The sequence below is a fragment of the Amphiura filiformis genome, chromosome 6 (assembly GCF_039555335.1).
Source record: "Amphiura filiformis chromosome 6, Afil_fr2py, whole genome shotgun sequence".
Lineage (NCBI taxonomy): Eukaryota > Metazoa > Echinodermata > Ophiuroidea > Amphilepidida > Amphiuridae > Amphiura > Amphiura filiformis.
In genome coordinates, this window is record NC_092633.1 from 23891695 (window position 1) to 23912225 (window position 20531).

At 36.1% G+C, this 20531-nt stretch overlaps 1 protein-coding gene across 2 annotated transcripts in view; it reads right to left on the reverse strand.

The window, feature by feature from the left end:
- Positions 1-20531, reverse strand: part of LOC140155172 (serine/threonine-protein phosphatase 2A regulatory subunit B'' subunit beta-like) — a 91470-nt gene that overhangs the window by 2352 nt on the left and 68587 nt on the right. For both annotated transcript variants that reach the window (XM_072177902.1, XM_072177903.1), the window contains 6 exons: positions 7359-7445; positions 6690-6846; positions 6177-6228; positions 3990-4076; positions 3219-3363; positions 1008-1157 (listed from right to left, as the gene is read on the reverse strand). In XM_072177902.1, coding sequence (XP_072034003.1) covers positions 1008-1157; positions 3219-3363; positions 3990-4076; positions 6177-6228; positions 6690-6846; positions 7359-7445 — 678 coding nt within the window. The remainder of the gene's footprint in view (positions 1-1007; positions 1158-3218; positions 3364-3989; positions 4077-6176; positions 6229-6689; positions 6847-7358; positions 7446-20531) is intronic.

The following is a 20531-nucleotide window of genomic DNA, read 5'->3' on the forward strand; positions in this document are numbered from 1 at the left end:
TTGTGTTTGTGGTTTTTACTGTGTGTTTACACTATGCGCCCGAACGAATTCAACTCTGTATGTGGTCATCAAAACAAGTATTTATCAAGTTCTTTTTTACATTTTACCCCAAGTTTCTGTGGTTTCATCTTGTTGAAGTTGTTCCAGTTGTTGGGAACCTTGCGAACCATTTCAATTTCAGGTCGATCAATTTAAACAAAATTAGCAAAAATTATTCCTGGAAAACTCGAAAAAGATACGATCAGACACTTCGTACATGGATGTACACTCACTTACTCTACAGTATGCTGTGCATGTACGAAAATACACAAGAAGAGCTGCTGTTTATCGATATCACAGTGCCATTGCTTACCGACAAATCGACGGACCAGAAATTCACTTTGACAGGTCAGCGACACGCACGACTGACTGTTTAGACCAGGAAAAGTCGCACTTCAACCACGACAAGGTCGAATTGAATTCGACTTAATGAACCTCTGGAGCATTGTTGAACAACGACTTTTGAACTTGACTTCGGTCATAATTGAACAAAGACTGTACCTGTTTAGACCTGAATTCGACTGAACTCGACTTCAAAAAAGTCGTTATTGAAGTACAACTTTTCCCTAGTCTAAACGAGGTCATAGTCTCAGAGTCAAATTAGGTAACATTTTGAACCATTAATAAAATGTAATTTCTCGCTTTCTAGGAGTCATATGATGAACACGAACTGACAACTTCGTCTCCAGTTCTCTTGTGACAAAAAATTACAGTGATGTACAGTATAGCCTCTTAAAAGAGGCTATACTGTACATCATGTTTCAATATTAATTAAATATTAGTGCCCTCTGTTACTAATCACTATTAAATTTGTATTGGCAGTAGGTAACATTCCCAACTAGTGTTGCTGTTTCTGAGATTGCAACCACTTATTTTCTTACCACCTTTTTCATCAAGATGGTGCAAGCTACAGTATTATGAATCTATAACACATTCTATACAACCCACCTTCTGGTGAATATACTTACTCTTGTATTTGTGAATGGATCCCTCTGCTCATGCTCCAGGTATTTCTCTAGGTTGAAGAAGGTATCATAAAAAATGTAGGCAAGTTTACAGGCTTTGAGGTCATGCAAGGTGATCTTGTCAGATACACGAGGCTTCACCAAATCCAACATCTAGGTGTAAAGGAAAACAAATATAATGCAAGGATAATTAAGAGAATAAACTGAATTAAGTCACACTTGAAATAAATCAAATTTAAGGATGCTGGCTCAACAAACCTAAAGCAATAGTAATAAACCCAGATAAAAATAATGGTCTTGCTAACCAATTTAAGAATACTAGCATGACAGTTCATCTGTGTTGGTAGACATCATAATTTAAGGTTTTAAATTTTTAATCTCAACACAAGATTAGATGTATCTCAAATTATCTGTAATAACTTTGACCTTCATCTGACATTACTTCGGTCATAACTGTCATTGGTCATAGATTTTTCTGTTGTAATTTTGATGCATGTAAGTATGCGTCAAATATTGCTATGACAGTCATTAAAATACCTCAACATGTGTGCAATTGGACAGTGTTGCATCTGTGTATGTGTTATGATTTTAATGGGAAATTCAATATCAGCTTTCTGGTGAGTGGTGCAATAAAATTTGTGTATCACATAATAGTGTCTTTGAAGTACCAGGCGAACCACAATGTATTTAAAAAATACTGTCTGCACAGGTAATGTGCACGTATGTACATTTCACTGATCAGCATCACTCTTGCACTAAGTTCAATTTGCGAAGTTCATTTGACCAAGTCAGTCTGACAAAAAAAATGGCTTATTTTTGTGTGATACAAGAAAACATTGGACCCGACACAAACAAATTGCACTAATTTTAGACTTGTGCAATATTTTTCTATCTGTGCAATATATTCTTTTATCATACCATCAAGTGGTTTCTGTATTTCATTGGATATGCACCCCCAATTTACTGACATGACATATCCCGTATCATACCTGCTGAACGCGTATTGACATGTTATAATTAAAGACAGAGATAAAAATAATTTATCGTGTCTGACGTCATCTGTCAATCAAATTTGAGCACGGTTTGTTTACAAGTGTCGGGATGATGACTTGCTGAACGTGGCGGAATAACCGGGCGCCGTATTGTTAATTTTGCACCTTCAAACAAACAAACCATCTCAAAAGTTAGGTCTTTGTAGTAGGAAACTTTCTTTCATGAAGGCACCATGTCAACAATGCCTAGAAAAGCTGCTTTTTGCCTTGTAAAAGTACGCAATTTTTCGCCATTTGCTGCTATTCCTTTTCTCCGATCAGCACCAGATAAATCGGTCTTCCTTTTACGCGCTATTAACCTGTGAAACCAATCAAGGATCGTAATTGACAATGACATCAGACGCGATAAATTCTTTTTATCTCTGTCTTTAATTATAAATGTATATGTACATGCGCGATTCTGTGTGCACAGCATAAAAACTCGAGACGATTGTTTCATAACAATCATGGTGGTTCAGTAACAGGCTACAAAGCCGGTGTGCTCACACTGAAACACAAGTTTCACCAAGATTTGCCACCCCAAAGAATATAGAGAAGCAGTTGATATAGTTGAATTAAAAAAGGCTATACATGAAAAACTAAACACTGCCCTCAATATCAGAACACTTAATACATTAAATTTCATTTCTTGTTGAATATATTATAGTGTAAAGTGTCATCTGAACTTTCTGCTGTAAGAATTTATAGCACGTATATTCTAACAAATTACACAAACAGCAATTGATTGAGTGTATTGGCATCTTGCTTCAATTAGACCTCAGTTGCCTCTGTTATTCCATAATAACAATATATAGAGCAGCATTTTTTCAATTTAAGAAATATAAAGTAAGGAACAACACACAATAGCATAGAATAAACACTTTTTATAATGACTTATCTGGGAACAGTTAAATATTTTCTTTTATGTTAGAAAAGAACAAAGTGCATAGGGGTTGCATGCCAAGCAGCCTGCATGATAGGCCAAAGATTAAAATATTATTTCTCTTAGAGATGCTGGAGAAACATACTCTTGGGCCTACATGATAGCCACTAACTTCTATGATAGTTCAATTTGGTAAGGGGAGTCTGGTAGCTACGTACCCAGGTTTCAAATCCTAAATGATGACAATTATTTCTTCCTCATTTTATAATTTATTTTCTACATTCTAATTTTTCTATTTACCTGGCATAGACAGTCTTGAAATGGTAGTGTTTCTATTCCTAAACTTTCCATCTTTTGTAGTTGTTCCTCATAAAAATACTCCAGTTCATACATTGATAGATAGCCATCACCATCAACATCCATACAACGGAACCAGTATTCTATACTGTAATGATAAGACAAATAAATAGTAATGTAATCATCTCCCCAATGTTACATAAATGCATGGTTCTTTTAAGGGTGGTCTTAACCCTGGAATTATGACAACTTTTGGGCCTCATAACTGCTAAATTGTTTGTCTTAAGTATATAAAAGTATATATTTAATATTTAGAATGGGAAAGACTTGATAAATTCATCTGTGTGGTCAAATTTGGGCCAAAATGCTTGCTTTTGGAGAAAATCCCCAAATGACCGAAAAAATTTGGACAAAAAAACAACAACATTTTTTGGGATTTTCTCCAAAAATGAGCATTTTGGCCCAAATTTGGTCTCAGATTTGACCATTTTAGCTTTAAAATTTTTAATTTTCACACACATATTTATTGTTCCAGTTTAACATCATAATTGACCATTTCAGCTTTAAAGCACCAAATCTGCTTGAAAAAGAAATCTATGCCACAGGGCTAAGAATGCACAATGCATGACCACAGACCAGTAATATGATCTTGCTCTTGTAGTTTGTGCAAATGATGTCAGCAGTGTCTAACATTTTCTCTGTATTTTATCACAGTAGATAACACACACCAATCAAACATGACTGTGTGTCACCTTTGTGTCAACCTTCACCTACCTCATTGGGGACTTCTTGTCTTCCTCTGAGATGAGAAACCACACAAATTCTGAATAACTCATTCTACCTTCTTCAACTGATTTAGGGCTAAATAAGATAAAAGTAATAACAGGTACAGGTATGAGAAAAATCAACATCAAATCAGTTGAAATCACAGAATTATAACAACCCGAACGTCACAATGAATTCCAAATTCATGACATTAATTTGTTTGGAGAAAATCCCCAAATGACCGAAAAAATTTGGACAAAAAAACAACAACATTTTTGGGATTTTCTCCAAAATGAGCATTTTGGCCCAAATTTGGTCTCAGATTTGACCATTTTAGCTTTAAAATTTTTTAATTTTCACACACATATTTATTGTTCCAGTTTAACATCATAATTGACCATTTCAGCTTTAAAGCACCAAATCTGCTTGAAAAAGAAATCTATGCCACAGGGCTAAGAATGCATCTACAACAAAGATTATACACATTTTTTTTGGGGGGAGGGGGTGTTTTTACCCACCCTGAATATACCCACAAAACATTTAAAATGCCACAAGTCCTGCATTAAAAAATTTGTTATGAAAACACAGGTAAGTACCATTTTGGTCCATTATCTCAGACAGATCAATATGTGACTTGACAGGGTTCGCATGTTACCGTGTTTTTTTTCTGCTTGCAAAAGGCAAAAATGGCAAAAACTAAAAAAGTGATAAATAGTTCACTTTTTTCATCTCAAAACAAGTTATGAAGTTATAAAAATAATTTTCAGAGTGTAACAAAGCCATAACAAATTAACATAAAGAATTTCATTTGATCAAGACCAGTCAAAACTTATGTTTTCTGGCCGTTTCATCAACCATTGGTTGACTTCATCAGCAGTGTTGCTATTTTGAAGTGCTGTGTGATTGAACCAGTAACTCTAAAGGTTAGACCAGCATCAACCCCTGTGTCAAAGTTCTTATGCACTTCAAAATAGCAACACTGCTGATGAATTCAACCGATGGTTGATGAAACGTCCAGAAAATGTAAGTTTGGATTGGTCTTAACCAGATGAAATCCTACAGACCTGATGGAATTTATTCAAGGATGTAACAAAGCCAGATTTTATAATTATAAGTAACATATTAAGAAATTTCATCAACCATCGGTTGAATTCATCAGCAGTGTTGCTATTTTGAAGTGCTGTGTGATTGAACCAGTAACTCTAAAGGTTAGACCAGCATCAACCCCTGTGTCAAAGTTCTTATGCACTTCAAAATAGCAACACTGTTGATGAATTCAACCGATGGTTGATGAAACGTCCAGAAAATGTAAGTTTGGATTGGTCTTAACCAGATGAAATCCTACAGACCTGATGGAATTTATTCAAGGATGTAACAAAGCCAGATTTTATAATTATAAGTAACATATTAAGAAATTTAAGGCATGGGTTTTCATTGCTCTCTAGTGCATTTAACTGAAATGTGGCATATCAAATTCAAAACTTTTTAATTTTAATTAAGGACTTGATGAGACAAAAAATATGTGGAATGATTCATTAAAAGATGTGTGTTACTGTTTATCAGCTTTCTGTGTTACTTTTTAGTACTTGAATGACTTTACATGGGTTTTTGCCATTTTTGCCAGTTTAAACCAGGCAAAAACAGTTTTTGCCACTTTTTCGGCATAAACAGGTTTTTGCCGGCAAAAACTGAACCCTGTGACTTGATCTGATCCCCTCAGACAAAAGTAGGACATTTTGAAAATTGTGTTACCAAATTGCTCATTTCCAAAGCTTACTGAGATTGAAATCCCTAACTCTGTGGCATACTTGTTTGCAAAGTTATCCATTTCTTATATTTTTATTGGTTATTGTTCCATATTTTTGTCTATAAACTTTGATCAGACACATTCATTCATTTATTCATTTCCACAATTCACATAAAAATACAAAATACGCATTAAAATATCAGTACATCAAAATACCATCAAAGAATCATGGAGGAGATGGCCGAAAGGCCAGTAAGGCCAGAGGTAGCCATCTTCTTTATCAGAAAAGTTACCAAACAGAAAACTCAACAGCAAATAATAAAAAACAACAAACAAACAAACAAACAAGAACCAAAAAAAAACTACAACACATATGTTTATACCATTTCATGGGGGAGAGGGAGGGGGAGGGGAGGGGGAAGGGGAGGGGAGTGGCATAATAGTCTTACCTAAGTACAGTTCCAGGGGAGAAAATTCTATCTAACATTCTTGATGAAATTGCTACAAGAAGAAAAACAAATACCAGCATTAAACATTAATTGTATGCATGAAAATATAAAAAATAACATTTGGTTAACATTAAGAAGTAAAACTCACACCTTTTCCCAACAGATGATCATTGATCATTGATATAAAGTACTAGATACCTATTTTTATTTTGCCTATTTTTACAAATTGATCTATTTTACAGCATGACCTATGAATTTTGGCTGTTTATCTTTTTGAGGCATGACCTATTTTAAGTTTGGTCAAGATCATCAAATTCCATATTTTAATATAATGAAACCATACTAGTCCGCATGTCTGGTAAACAGAATTTTAACCAAAACTCTTACATAAAAGTGCATACTAAATATTTGATGGATACACTGTTGGATACATAAATCATACTCCATTCAGATGATCTAAAACTTTTATGAGTTTTTTTCTTGTATCTTAAAAAAGTCAAAAATAAAACTTACCATGGTCTTGATGTCTACTAAGATCTGTTTTATCTATATACAAATCATGATCTGAGTCCAACTCCCAGAATTTGCAGTATACTACATAAAAATGTTCATAGGAGAAATACTCTGCTATTTGGTTGATGTCGTCTTCTTCTTCTAATAATGCTATCACCTGGGATCAAATCAAATTGGCAAGGTAAAGGTAAAAGCTGCGATACTGGCAATATCAAGATAGCTTGAAATAATGAGTTCCTAATTCAGTTCAGGGGCGATGTGACTCACATACTCCTCTGAATTCAGAAGCCTGGTCGGTGAAATCACAAACCTGTGATTTCACATACTTTTCACTTGATTCAATTTTGGCAGCAAATTTTGGCAGTCTGTTTGGTACATTCGATAAACAAGGGAAGAGGTTTAATTAAGCATCATACACTGGAACATGGAAACATTCAAACATTACAAACAGAGCGCATGAGATCAAATTAATGATGCTTAATTGTTATTCTTAATATATCAACACACAGGGGAAAGAAGAATAGGTTGCAACAGATCACTTTGAGATCCACTAGTGGATATAAGCCATGTTTGATTTCAAAATGGTTTGCAGTCTTCATCCTTTAACTTTTCAGGTCTCACAGCAAATAAAAATTCAATTAAATCTTTGAAACTAAAATCAATACTTACTGATAATAAGTTACTTTTGCGTAATTCTGGTAGTGTTATTCTACCTGTCCATGACCTGTTTATACAGTAGAATATCCTAGCTATGACCTGTATGTACACAATAAAAAAGAAAAAGAAATAATCATTTTTAAAATGAACAAATGCAGTATTACTGCAAATACTGTCATGGAAGAAAATTATGCAATAATTCTAAAGTAACATGTTCAACCATACACTCTTAAAAAAAAAAAATTGCTGGGCAAATGAACACAATCCTCCAATTCTACTGCACCACTCTAGAAAAAGTGTTTGCTTGTTATTTTGAATGGTCACTCCATGCGAAGGCACGCTTGGGTCCTGTTGGGACCAGGCTCAAGCAAAATGCTCAAGCCAGGATAATAGACCAGGTTAAAACTGAGCTAAGTACCACTTGGAGAACGAGAAATTCTCATATGGTTTATCTGGACCAGTTTTGCATGGGGAACAAGAATTTCTTGGGTAAAAAGCCCGTAACCTGAGAACTTTTCCGTGAAGGCGCTTTTTTCAAAATGGCCGCCAAAATCCATCTATATGGTTAAATTAGTCACTTTAAGGGCATATTTAACCAGATTTTGACTTTATTGAAGCAATAATGTACTACTAAGTCAGGTTCCTAATATGAAGGTAACAGGAGGTCACAGCTGAGGGCGCTTTTTTCAAAATGGCCGCCAAACTCAATGAAAAACATATATGGCTAAATTAGTCACTTTAGGGGTATATTTAACCAGATTTTGAATTTTTATTGATAGCAATAATGTACTACCAAGTCAGGTTATTAATATGAAGGTGACATGAGGTCACAGCTGAGGCGCTTTTTTCAAAATGGCCGCCAAACTCAATGAAAAACATATGTATGATTAAATTAGTCACTTTAGGGGCATATTTAACCATATTTTGAATATTTATTAGTAGCGATAATATACTACTAGGTCAGGTTATTAATATGAAGGTAACATGGGGTTACAGCTGAGGCCATTTTTTTTCAAAATGGCATAAAATCAATAAAAAGCATATATATTGTTAAATTAGTCACTTAAGTGGTATACTTCATCAGATTGTGTATGTTGTTATTGATAGCGGTAAAGCATTACTAGGTCAGATTATTAATACGAAGGTAATAGGGATGTCACAGGCGAGGATGCTTTTTTCAAAATGGCCGACAAAATTGAAGGAAAGTATGATATCAACGAAAAAGCGCCAGGAAATGTTACTTAAGCTGAAAAAAAAGTAATAGTTGTCTTTAACTTTTTGAACTTATAATGAAGTTCTTCAGGGTGGCAAAAGAAGATTCTGATTTAAAACGGCGGTAATGATGACTACCAGAATTACCTTTATGTATTAAAGAAGACCCCTAAAGCAATTTGTGTTGCTTACAGTGTTATAAATTGTCCGTTTGTTGCATGGTTTCACTGATGCATTTCTCTTTGTTTTAATCCTCAGGATCACTCAAATCACTATTTTCTGAAAAATCTTCATAGTCATTCTCTACCAATAGTACTTGGACATCTTCATGCATTACTGTTTCAATACCTTTAGGTTCCATATTTTCATTCCACCCATTGTCACCAATATATATTTCCACCATCGTATACAGTGATATCTGCTGCTCTCCGCTGCAATGAAATTTGCGCGAAGGATATGTGGCCACAGCGCCTGCTTACATGGTGGTAGTAAGGATATATCTGCAATCTTTTTATCTTTCGATCAAAGATATCGTATCTTGCTTCATTGACATCCTTGCCCTTCACTCCGTATAGAAGTGAACAGTACTCCTCTAGCTCTTTGCATAAACTTTCTGGCGGAAAATCTAATACTCCCTCCAATGTTGCAGAATGTGTCCACAAACTTTGGCTTTGACTCCAGAACCTTGCGCACTGATGTTTCCCATGGCAAAAAAACCCGAGTTGTAATCATTTCCAGTGAATGCGTGAAATCCAATGACTTAAGTCAATATATAGCTGCTGTTAAGTCAATATCGCTCAATTTAAAGGCCTTTGTGTCACAAAACAAGATGCTAGTTTGATTCCCGATCTTAGCAGTATTCAGGAAGAAGCTGACACAAAGGTCATCTTACAAAGCATGCAGTGAGGAATAACATCGAGGGTATAGCAATCATCCGTTCACATTTGGGAGACATGGACAATGCACTCATTGCTTTATCCCATTTCATTCATGATGGAGATTCTGGACACTAACACTGGCAAATACAGAAAGGCCTTTTGCAGCTCAGAAGTCATTGGATTTCACAGTCAGTGCTGGAAGCTTCTGGAGTCAAGGGCACAGTTTGTGGACACATTCTGCAACATTGGAGGGAATATTTTGATTTTCCGTCAGAACGTTTATGCAAAGAGCTTGAGGAGTATGTTTCACTTCTATACGGATACGATATCTTTGATCGAAAGATAAAAAGATTGCAGATATATCCTTACTACCACCATGTAAGCAGGCACTTCATATCCTGCGCGCAAATTCCATTGCAAGAGAGTGGAGAGCAGCAGTTGTCACTGTATACGATGGTGGAAACATTGTTGACAATCAACAAAAACATGGATCCTAAATGGGTTGAAACGGTAATGCCTGAGGACGTCAAAGAACTATTGGAAGAGAATGACTATGAAGATTTTTCAGAAAATAGCGATTTGAGTGATCCTGAGGATTAAAACAAAGATAAATGCATCAGTGAAACCATGCAACAAACGGACAATTTATAACACTGTAAGCAACGCTTTTGCGGCATTCTAGTTCACAAGTTGCTTTAGGGGTCTTCTTCAATATATAAAGGCAATTCTGGTAGCCATCATTGACCGGGCATCATTGCCACCATTTTAAACCAGAATATACCTTTGCCATTATAAGTTCATAAAGTTAATGACAACTATTACTTTTTTTTCAACTTAAGTAACATTTCCTGACACTATTTTGTTGATATCATACTTTCCTTCAATTTTGTCGGCCATTTTGAAAACAAAGCATCCTCGCCTGTGACATCCTATTACCTGCGTATTAATAATCTGACCTAGTAATGCTTTACCGCTATCAATAACAACATCCAAAATCTGATGAAGTATACCGCTTAAGTGACTAATTTAACAATATATATGCTTTTCATTGATTTTGGCGGCCATTTTGAAAAAAGGCCCTCAGCTGTGACCTCATATTACCTTCATATTAATAACCTGACCTAGTAATATATTATTGCTAACAATATAAATCAAAATCTGGTTAAATGTGCCCTAAAGTGACTAATTTAACCATATATATGTTTTTCATTGAGATTGGCGGCCATTTTGAAAAAAAAGCGCCCTCAGCTGTGACCTCCTGTTACCTTCATATTAATAACCTGACTTAGTAGTACATAATTGCTATCAATAAAAATTCAAAATCTGGTTAAATATGCCCCTAAAGTGCCTAAGCTAGCCATATATATGTTTTTCATTGAGTTTGGCGGCCATTTTGAAAAAAGCGCCCTCAGCTGTGACCTCCTGTTACCTTCATATTAATAACCTGACTTAGTAGTACAGTTTTGCTATCAATAAAAATCCAAAATCTGGTTATATATGCCCCTAATGTGACTAATTTAACCATATATATGAATTTTATGCCATTTTGAAAAAAGCGCCTCACAGAAAAGTTCTCAGGTTACGGGCTTTTTACCCAAGAAATTCTTGTTCCCCATGCAAAACTGGTCCAGATAAACCATATGAGAATTTCTCGTTCTCCAAGTGGTACTTAGCTCAGTTTTAACCTGGTCTATAAAGCCTACATACACATGTAAGGATGCTGGTCAAAATGGGAAAGCAAGAAAGAAACATAATTGAAGATAAAGAACCAGAAAAAGAAGCCCACTCCCAACTAGACTTCTCCGTAGTCCACTTGCCCATTTTGCATACTCTGGCTATTACATTTAACGCGGCTGTGTACTCTAGCCATTGTTTCTTTCCTGAAATAATTTTTATGATATGTTTGTACCTTGTTATGTTTTTTATAAATACAAGGAATGAAAATCCAGATTTGTAAACTCCAACTGCAATATTTTAAGGATTTTATTTCACTATTCCACTCGTGTTTGAAATTAAAAAGGAAAGAAAATCTTTGTTGTACCAGCAAGGTACACGCGGCAAGAACAACTCATCGCTATGCGTATCGCGCAATTTGTTAACGCACAAACACGCCGACGCTTATCTGCATGCGCTCGCATCTTATGGAAACACCACGGAAGCACTGATTTCACAAAAACCTAGTGGTCAAATGGCTCCGTTTTAGCTGATAAAATGTGGTTTTTTCAAGTTCTTTCCCCGATTTAAATATCAAGTTATGAATGGATTTCGCTCAAACTTCTCAAGGGGCTGTGGATTTACCCGATGTTCACGTAATATAAGTTACAAAAACGAAAACTGTCGCATTCTCCTGTGAAATTCGATGAAAGTGCAAAATGTGACCACTTTAAACTTCAACGGCCATTATTTCAATGTTCATTTTCTCGGTAAAATGACGATTTAGGTACACGATAACTCAATAAATACAGCATCTATAGGTAAGCAAATATGATCATTGTAAAAAGCATGATCGACTCAAGAAACGGTTTTCTCATTTTTTTATATTTTGGTCTATTTCCGATGTTGGGCATCATTTTGTGCAAATAGGCGTGTGTGAATTGTAAAAAGTTCAATTTGATGCCGTATATGGTCAATATCTCAAAAAATAAGGACAATATCAAAAAAATTAAAAAACGTTTTTGGAATGGAGCCTCAAGATTGAGCTAAAAACAAAATAAAATATTTTGGAAAGAGTGTTTTTTGTTATGATGTACCTAACAAATATTGCCAAAAACTCACTTTTTGTGATTTTCTTCAAAATTGTTGTTTTTACCCCAAATCTGTATTTATATTAAGATTTATTGATGTCTTGCCTTCATAAAAATGTATACTTTTATATGTTTTATGCAAATAATTACAAAGTTATTGCACTTTTACTACATGCATGTCTGAGAGTACACAGCCACCTTAAGCATAAAACTCTGATTTATATTGATTTGTGTGCAACTGATAGATTTTCACATCTGTATCTGATCTTTTCAGTCACCGCACTCCCTCTGTTTGTTAGCTTCCCAAGTGGACTACTGACTTTGCCTTGCGGTTAAGATTTTTAACACGGGACTCTATGGAGAGTTAGGCCAATTTTTGGCCTAACTAAAATTGGCCATGATGTAATGCATCTTTAAATGGATCTGCCTTGTGATTGGTCGCCCACAACTATCTGTGGTATTTGCGGCGCTTTTGTGTTGACGAGACAGTTAATCTCTCATCAAACATCTAGTGCGTCTTGTACTATACCATGCTTAGTACTTGTGGTTAATGGACTGATAAACAAGTATGCTTGACAGTGTGTTTATAGAGTGCAAAGTCCCGGGGTAAAGTTCTGCTTAAAATTCAAAGTCCATAGTCGGATTTTCTGGGTTCGCTATCAATAAACTGGTAGATTCCAAAATCAGAATTGTTCAGTATTAAAGTGAGCCATTATAATTAAGCAAGATAATGTTGCATTCAATTACTTTTATTGTCACTAATCATCTGATATTTTTAACTCTTTATGACTACTTTACTATTGAATACTTTAATTTTAATAAACATCAGTATAATTTTGAGTTCAACGAAATGGGTTCATCATGACTAATCATAACATATTTTTAATAAAATTTGACTATGGCATAGTCTAACTCCCAACAGATCATGTGAATAATTTTACTCGAAGAGCTTCTAAGCCTTTGAGTCAAGAGCAAGGAAATTCTTAGTCCAATTTCAACTGCTCACAGAGGCATTGTCAGATGATAGATGAAACTTGAACGATACTATCAATATCTTTGCTCTTTAATAGACTTGCTAAACAAACTTTACTCAAACCAATGCTAATCATAAAGTATAGCCTCCAATTGAGAGGGGAATTTGAAACTTGGATACAGACCAAACAGCTGAAATAGGTGTGCAAAAAGCCTGAGGGAATATGGGGATACACCAAAACAATAATGAAGCCTTATGCTTATGTTTAGTTTAGATTAGATTCTTAACTGCCCTCATCCCTCCCCTGTCTGTAACAAAAGCTGTGTTCACATTGTCGGACGTATGTCTGGTGGAACTTGGTCGGCGCAAGTTGCTAGGAGTAGTTGTAGCCGCTGCCAGGAGTAGTGGCAGTGTGAACGATGGTCGGCGTAAGTTCCGCCTGGTGTATGTCTGACGATTTACTCCTGATAAAAGTCAGGAGTAGCGAGCTGCGTGTAATCTCCACCTGGCGCACGTTGCAATGTGAACACTGCTACACTTGGCAGTGCACCCAGTGTAAGTTTGGCCTTTTTTTGGTCCGAACTAAGAAATTACATAACGTGTGGTTGAAAAAGGTCACAGAAACTCCGGAAGTGGTAGCTGATGTTTACGCCGACCATAAGTGAATGCTTGGTGGAACTGGTCGGCGTAGTACTAGGAGTAGGCTAGGTGCAGACATGCAGTAGGAGTAGGGAAAATATGTGTGGAATTTTTATCAATGTTAGCGTAAGTTTACACCGGGTGTAACTCAAAATGTGAACACGACTAAAACCAGAAGTGCATTAAAATAACATTAATTGATGTTTTAAGGGCATATGAGAAACATTTTAATGAACATGTTTACCCTTCTCTAATAAAACTAGTTTTGTTCATTTTTAAATAATTAGACTTCATTGATCTTTTGGTTTACTCCCTATTCCACTTCATAATATTGCACAACTCTGCTTGGCCTGAATATGCTAGAAGCTCATGATCATGACGTTAACAATTTAGCAATGTGCACATGATCCTATGGCAGTTATGGTCAGGCCTGTAGCCAGAATATTTGTGTGTGTGTGTGTGGGGGCGGTGGATTTTCCAAATGCAGACCTTTTCAACAGAAATCTTCATTCTGGCCAAAAGTAGACATTTATGCCCTCTGCAATTGGTTTTTTGGATCATATTTTTTAACAAATTTCACAGAAAATTCATGATTTTGGGTATCTTTATCAAATTTTTTGACATTTTTGCTATTTTTTACAGAGCTTTTGCACCCCCGGCTATGGGCCTGATTCAGGTACAAAATCTTAAATTCATTAGGTAATGTCCGTTACTGATGAACTAATATGGAAAGGCAGGGATTTTGTTATCTCAACCACCATCTGAGCTCATCTGTCACATCATAGTACACAAAATATATGAAAATTTGGTGGTTAGGCCTAAATAAAACATTGTTGTGCAATAATCACATGATTTCAGTCAGTAAAGCAAGTGCAAGGTTTGTCTGAGTCCTTCACATGACCAAGACTCTCTCAGGACTCTCTGTTATTTTATATCAACCAAACTCAAGTTCTTGTCAAAGCACTTTTATATTCCCTGTGATACCATTTTGTTTTCCAATTTTTTTTCAATTATCACAAATCAAAAGAAATAAAATTGCTAATGACAAAATGGTTTCCAAGGAACCCATTATCTTCTGCTGAATGTCTTGTGATTTCAATGCTGTAGGCCTATTATCTTCTGCTGAACATATTGTGATTTCAATGCTATATAGGCCTAGGTCATATAACCTTTAATATAGCTGAATTTGTTTTCAAACATTTTGGTAATTTCACTGACAAAATTTCATTGGTTTGGTTGTGAATTTTGGGGCTGTGCAATAATTATGAGCCCCCAGGAAGGGTAAAATTTCTGAACAGCCTGCCCAAAATTGCTTGCCCCCCCCTCTCGGGCCGCTCTCGGGCGTGCCGAAATGTGCATATTAAAGCGTTTCTGTACTGTTTTCTTAAGCCTTTTCAGAGCATTTTATTTAAAAGGCGCCCCATGAATGTGTGCCAAAAATTGCTTGCCTCCCCCCTCTCGGCTGGCCAAAAATTGCTTTCCCCCCTCCTTTCGGCTGGCCAAAAATTTCTCCCCCCCTCCAATTTTACATTGCACCCAGTTTGGTGCTTTATGAAAGAAAAATTAAACAAGCCAATCATTTCACATTCTCTAACAAAATGTCTTAATTTGAATGTCATTGAGATATAAAGGCCTACCTATTTTGTATACAGTCCAACCTCTCTTATCCGGACCTCTTTTATATGGATCTCTCTGTTATCCGGCTGTGAAATCTTCACAGGGAAATATGTTTTTGATGATTTAACACCTTAATTTCATGCTCTGAATGCTTAGAATGACATATCTATGTTGCGTAAAGCACTCTAAAGCCATCTTTTAGTGAAATTACCCCATGTTAAAACAATCTTTTGTTGTCACAATTTCAGTACTTGGGACAGTCAATGCAGAATTACATGTAATTCACTTGTCCGGATTTTTCACTTATCCGGACAGTGCTTGGTCCCATCATGGCCCGATAAAAGAGGTTGGACTGTAATTAATATTAAGTTTTCTTATTCAAAACATTTACCTCAAAACTGGTAAACACAAGAAGGCCTGTATTGTATTGTATTAGATGTAGTGATTGCAAATGTAATAAAACGTGATGATATTAAATGATGGTGATGTTGAAGATGATCTTGAAGATGATAACAACGAATTTGATGATGATGACAATGATGATGTAATGAATCTTACATTGCATGGCTGCTAAATCATAAAACAATCTCAAAATAAATCAGCTTATTTCCTATTGCATGACTTAATAGTTGGAAAGATGAAAATCAAACTTGTGTTTTAAGAGTCACATGAATTATATTTCTTTTTCAATGCCTACATCATGTGATCATTAGGGAGAAGTAGAATCATGTGCTCTCACTTAACACTGCATCACATGTTTTCTGCTCATAAGGTGTGTATCCTAACCTTCACCTCAAAATAATAAAGTCATGGTCAAGGCTCACAGCATACCAATGCATAAAACTCAGGCACATTCTAGAGTCTATGGGCAACACTAGCAAAAACCAGCGTGTTCAGAAAGTTTTACTTGATCTATATAAATATTTTCCTTTATATGACAAAAGTTGAAGTGTGTAAGGAGTAGGCACAGGCATCACAGACATGTTTTTAATATCGCGCTTTCGAGGAACAAATACCACAATATAATCTGACACAACTGAAATATTTTCATAAGCTTTCATAAGCTTACAAAACAGTTTGAACACATAAAAGTTCATTAAGTTGCTCTACAAAAATCGCTCAAGTTTCCTTAGAGCTCATATTGAAATACCCTACCAGATTTTCACACAGAAAGAAGGCAGGATTCCCCTCGCTAAGCGCACGCCTCAGGAAAGCTTGGTCATAAAACGGATGGATTATATGCATCAGTGATACACCCTGCCTTTTGAAGTGGTCCCACTACAAACATAACGGTCTGGTGACAAGGATTATAATAAAAGTTTATCAACGACTGGCAATTTTATTGATTGTTGAACTAATCGGCTCATCGCACAACCCAGGAAAGCGCGCTCCTAATTTAAGTGGCTAATTGCAATGTTATAATCACACAGGATTTTAACAAAAGAAGGCTAGCATAGGAAAGCTGCAGGATGGCGCACACCTTCCTGTGTAAGGGAATTTCAATATGAGCCCTTAAAACTGAGATTTCCTTAAAATTTATTTTACATAAATATTATCATTTTCAGCAAAATAACTTGGTGAATTAAGTGAATTGATTCTTCAGAAATTCCCAAAAACAAAAATGAAATTTAAACAAAACTTGATGTCAAAAGAAGAGCTAGCATTTACATTTTTAGGAGTCTTTTTGACTACAGGGCAAACTCGTGTAGCCTATATAGGGACCACTCTTGTAACATAGGTTGAACATTAGTTTGCACAAATTTGACTGAATTAAAAAAACAGAAGAAGCGATATTTTGCAATTAACCTTAGGCCTATCTAACTCTAGAGGAGTAAGGGCAAATATTTTTTTCCTGCTGGTTCTCATTCACCTGCATATTATCTTCCTATAATCACACACCTTTACCTTCACCTATGCTACTCAAAAGTCATGGTCAAGGAATAAGACAAGAGAAACTGATATTTTATGTTTCATCTATGTTTCATCTCTGTTACTCAGGGGCTTAATTTTCTTCATGGTCACGCAGGTCTTTGGCTATGTACACACAAAATCAGTTGAAATAAATACTTGACTCATATGGTCAAAGATACCACTCTGGTTCAAAATCAACACTCAACTACAGGTGAGAAAAAATGTGTGAATTTGGGCTCCAAGCACCAAAATGGGCTGAAAGTGAATAAAAATAGGAAATTTGGATATAGGCCTACAAAAACTAAAAACCTGACAAACATACACCGGGAAAAGCCTGCCTGATATTCAGTTCACCAAGTTCCCAAAATGTTTTTGATTTTCATTAAAATACATTAAAATGAATGTTTTTGACATTTACAGTTTTTTTTTTGTTTTTTTAAAAAGGCAAAATATGCAATGCTATCAGTAAGTTATGTACTTCTTCGGATTTCCAAATGGTTATTAGTATATATGCTTGATTTGTGAGTCTAAAAATCATTATCATGGCCTGTAAATCATTGATTTATTGTGCTGAAACATGCATCTTAAACATCCAAATCTAAGTAAATTTCTTTCTCTAAAAGTATAAAAAAGAGGAAATTATGAATGCACTTCTTCTGCACTTCTGTCAATCAAGAGTAGATAAACATCATGATTGAGTGCTGTAGGCCTTACACTTCACATCCAGATTAAACTTTCACTGAACAGAAATGGAGATGCTATTGTTTAGTCTGTTTCAGAACACCTCATGTTTATTCCCACCCACATTTCATGTATGTAACTGTTTAACATGTTTAGAACAAAAACACACTTAACCATTAACATTCAACAAGTACTTTAAAGGTGCATTTCTTGATAAAAGCCTCAACTGGTTGTTATATTAGTTCACTATAGATTAACTTGAGGTTAAATGTACAAACTTTATCACATAGGCATGCCTAGGAGGATATGACAACTTTTGATGCAGGCCTATGTTTTGTTAAACCATACAGGAACTCCACTTTCCCCCACTTAGGAGGGTGCCATTTTCTACAGAAGAGGGGTCATGAATATGTTGGTTCCATACAGGAACTCCGCTTTTCCCCACTTAGGAGGGTGCCATTTTCTACAGAAGAGGGGTCATGAATATGTTGATTCCATACATGAACTCCACTTTTCCCCACTTAGGAGGATGTCATTTTCTACAGAAGAGGGGTCATGAATAAGTTGGTTCCATACAGGAACTCCACTTTTCCCCACTAAGGAGGGTGCCATTTTCTACAGAAGAGGGGTCATGAATATGTTGGTTTCATACAGGAACTCCGCTTTTCCCCACTTAGGAGGGTGCCATTTTCTACAGAAGAGGGGTCATGAATATGTTGGTTCCATACAGGAACTCCACTTCTCCCCACTTAGGAGGGTGCCATTTTCAGAAAAGGGGTCATGAATATGTTGGTTTCATACAGGAACTCCACTTTTCCCCACTTAGGAGGGTGCCATTTTCTACAGAAGAGGGGTCATGAATATGTTGGTTTCATACAGGAACTCCACTTTTCCCCGCTTAGGAGGGTGTCATTTTCTACAGAAGAGGGGTCATGAATATGTTGTTCCATACAGGAACTCCACTTCTCCCCACTTAGGAGGGTGCCATTTTCAGAAAAGGGGTCATGAATATGTTGGTTCCACACAGGAACTCCACTTTTCCCCACTTAGGAGGGTGCCATTTTCTACAGAAGAGGGGTCATGAATATGTTTGTTTCATACAGGAACTCCACTTCTCCCCACTTAGAAGGGTGCCATTTTCAGAAAAGGGGTCATGAATATGTTGGTTTCATACAGGAACTCCACTTTTCCCCACTTAGGAGGGTGCCATTTTCTACAGAAGAGGGGTCATGAATATGTTTGTTTCATACAGGAACTCCACTTTTCCCCACTTAGGAGGGTGCCATTTTCTACAGAAGAGGGGTCATGAATATGTTGGTTTCATACAGGAACTCCACTTTTCCCCACTTAGGAGGGTGCCATTTTCTACAGAAGAGGGGTCATGAATATGTTGGTTTCATACAGGAACTCCACTTTTCCCCACTTAGGAGGGTGCCATTTTCTACAGAAGAGGGGTCATGAATATGTTGGTTTCATACAGGAACGGTGAGCAAAGAATTTTTTATGACACCCCATATATCGAAGGTTGAAAATGTTATGAACCCCTCCGCAAAACACAGATCAAAATAAGTTATTCCAGAAAGGTTAATAAATGCATTATATAACTACATATGTTCCCCTATTTAATTTGGTAAGAGTATGTGTTGTAGCAAGCAAGAATGTTGACTGTTTTGCTAAATGCGCAAAATTTACATAGTCAGGCATTTCCTGCCCAACAACGTTATAGGTGTATTTATTCTTGGAGATTATCTAGAAAGAATACATGCATATCGCCCAAAAATTTTGATTGTAGTCACAAGCCCCTTGATAATATTTTTAAAGACCCTATTTTTGGTATAAAACAATATAACACCCCCCCTATTTTTGATGAAAAAACTGTGACCCCTCCCTTATGACACTGAACAAAACAATAGCCCTCTTATGTCTTTTGTATCTAGTAGATTTGGAAGGGGTGTTCAAAGGTTGTGAGGAAAATCTCTGTTTAGTATGTCTTATGTGCATACTCAGTGGCAGTACCAGGAATTTCTTTTGGGGGCATGGGGATGAATTTCAGGGGAGCAAAATCAACCAATTTTGTAGCAAAATTGCAGCGAACACCTAGGTTTCATTATCATTGAGGTATAGGACTTTTTATTTTTTCGGAGAAGAGCAGGTAGGGCAACTACTCGATTATATTTCTACATGTTCATACTACATACTCTGAAAATTTTAGAAAATTCGTACGAGTCCGTTTTTTTTAAATCACATTTTTGTTCCTAAAATGGGGGTAATAGCGCCCTCAACGGGCACTCTCTCCATAGGGCTACATGTAAAGACCAGTTATAGACAAATGGCCCTAAAATAAAAAGGACTCGTGCGAATTTCCTCAAATTTTGCATATGATGTAGATTTAACATCTGAAATGTAATGCAAGTGGTGTCGTTGCTGCTCTTCTAAATTCATTTTTAAAATGTCCGCCCCAGACCAAGGTGCGAACTATAGGAAATTTTCCTCATTTTGTGTTTTTATTGTGGGTAATGGGGGGGGGGGG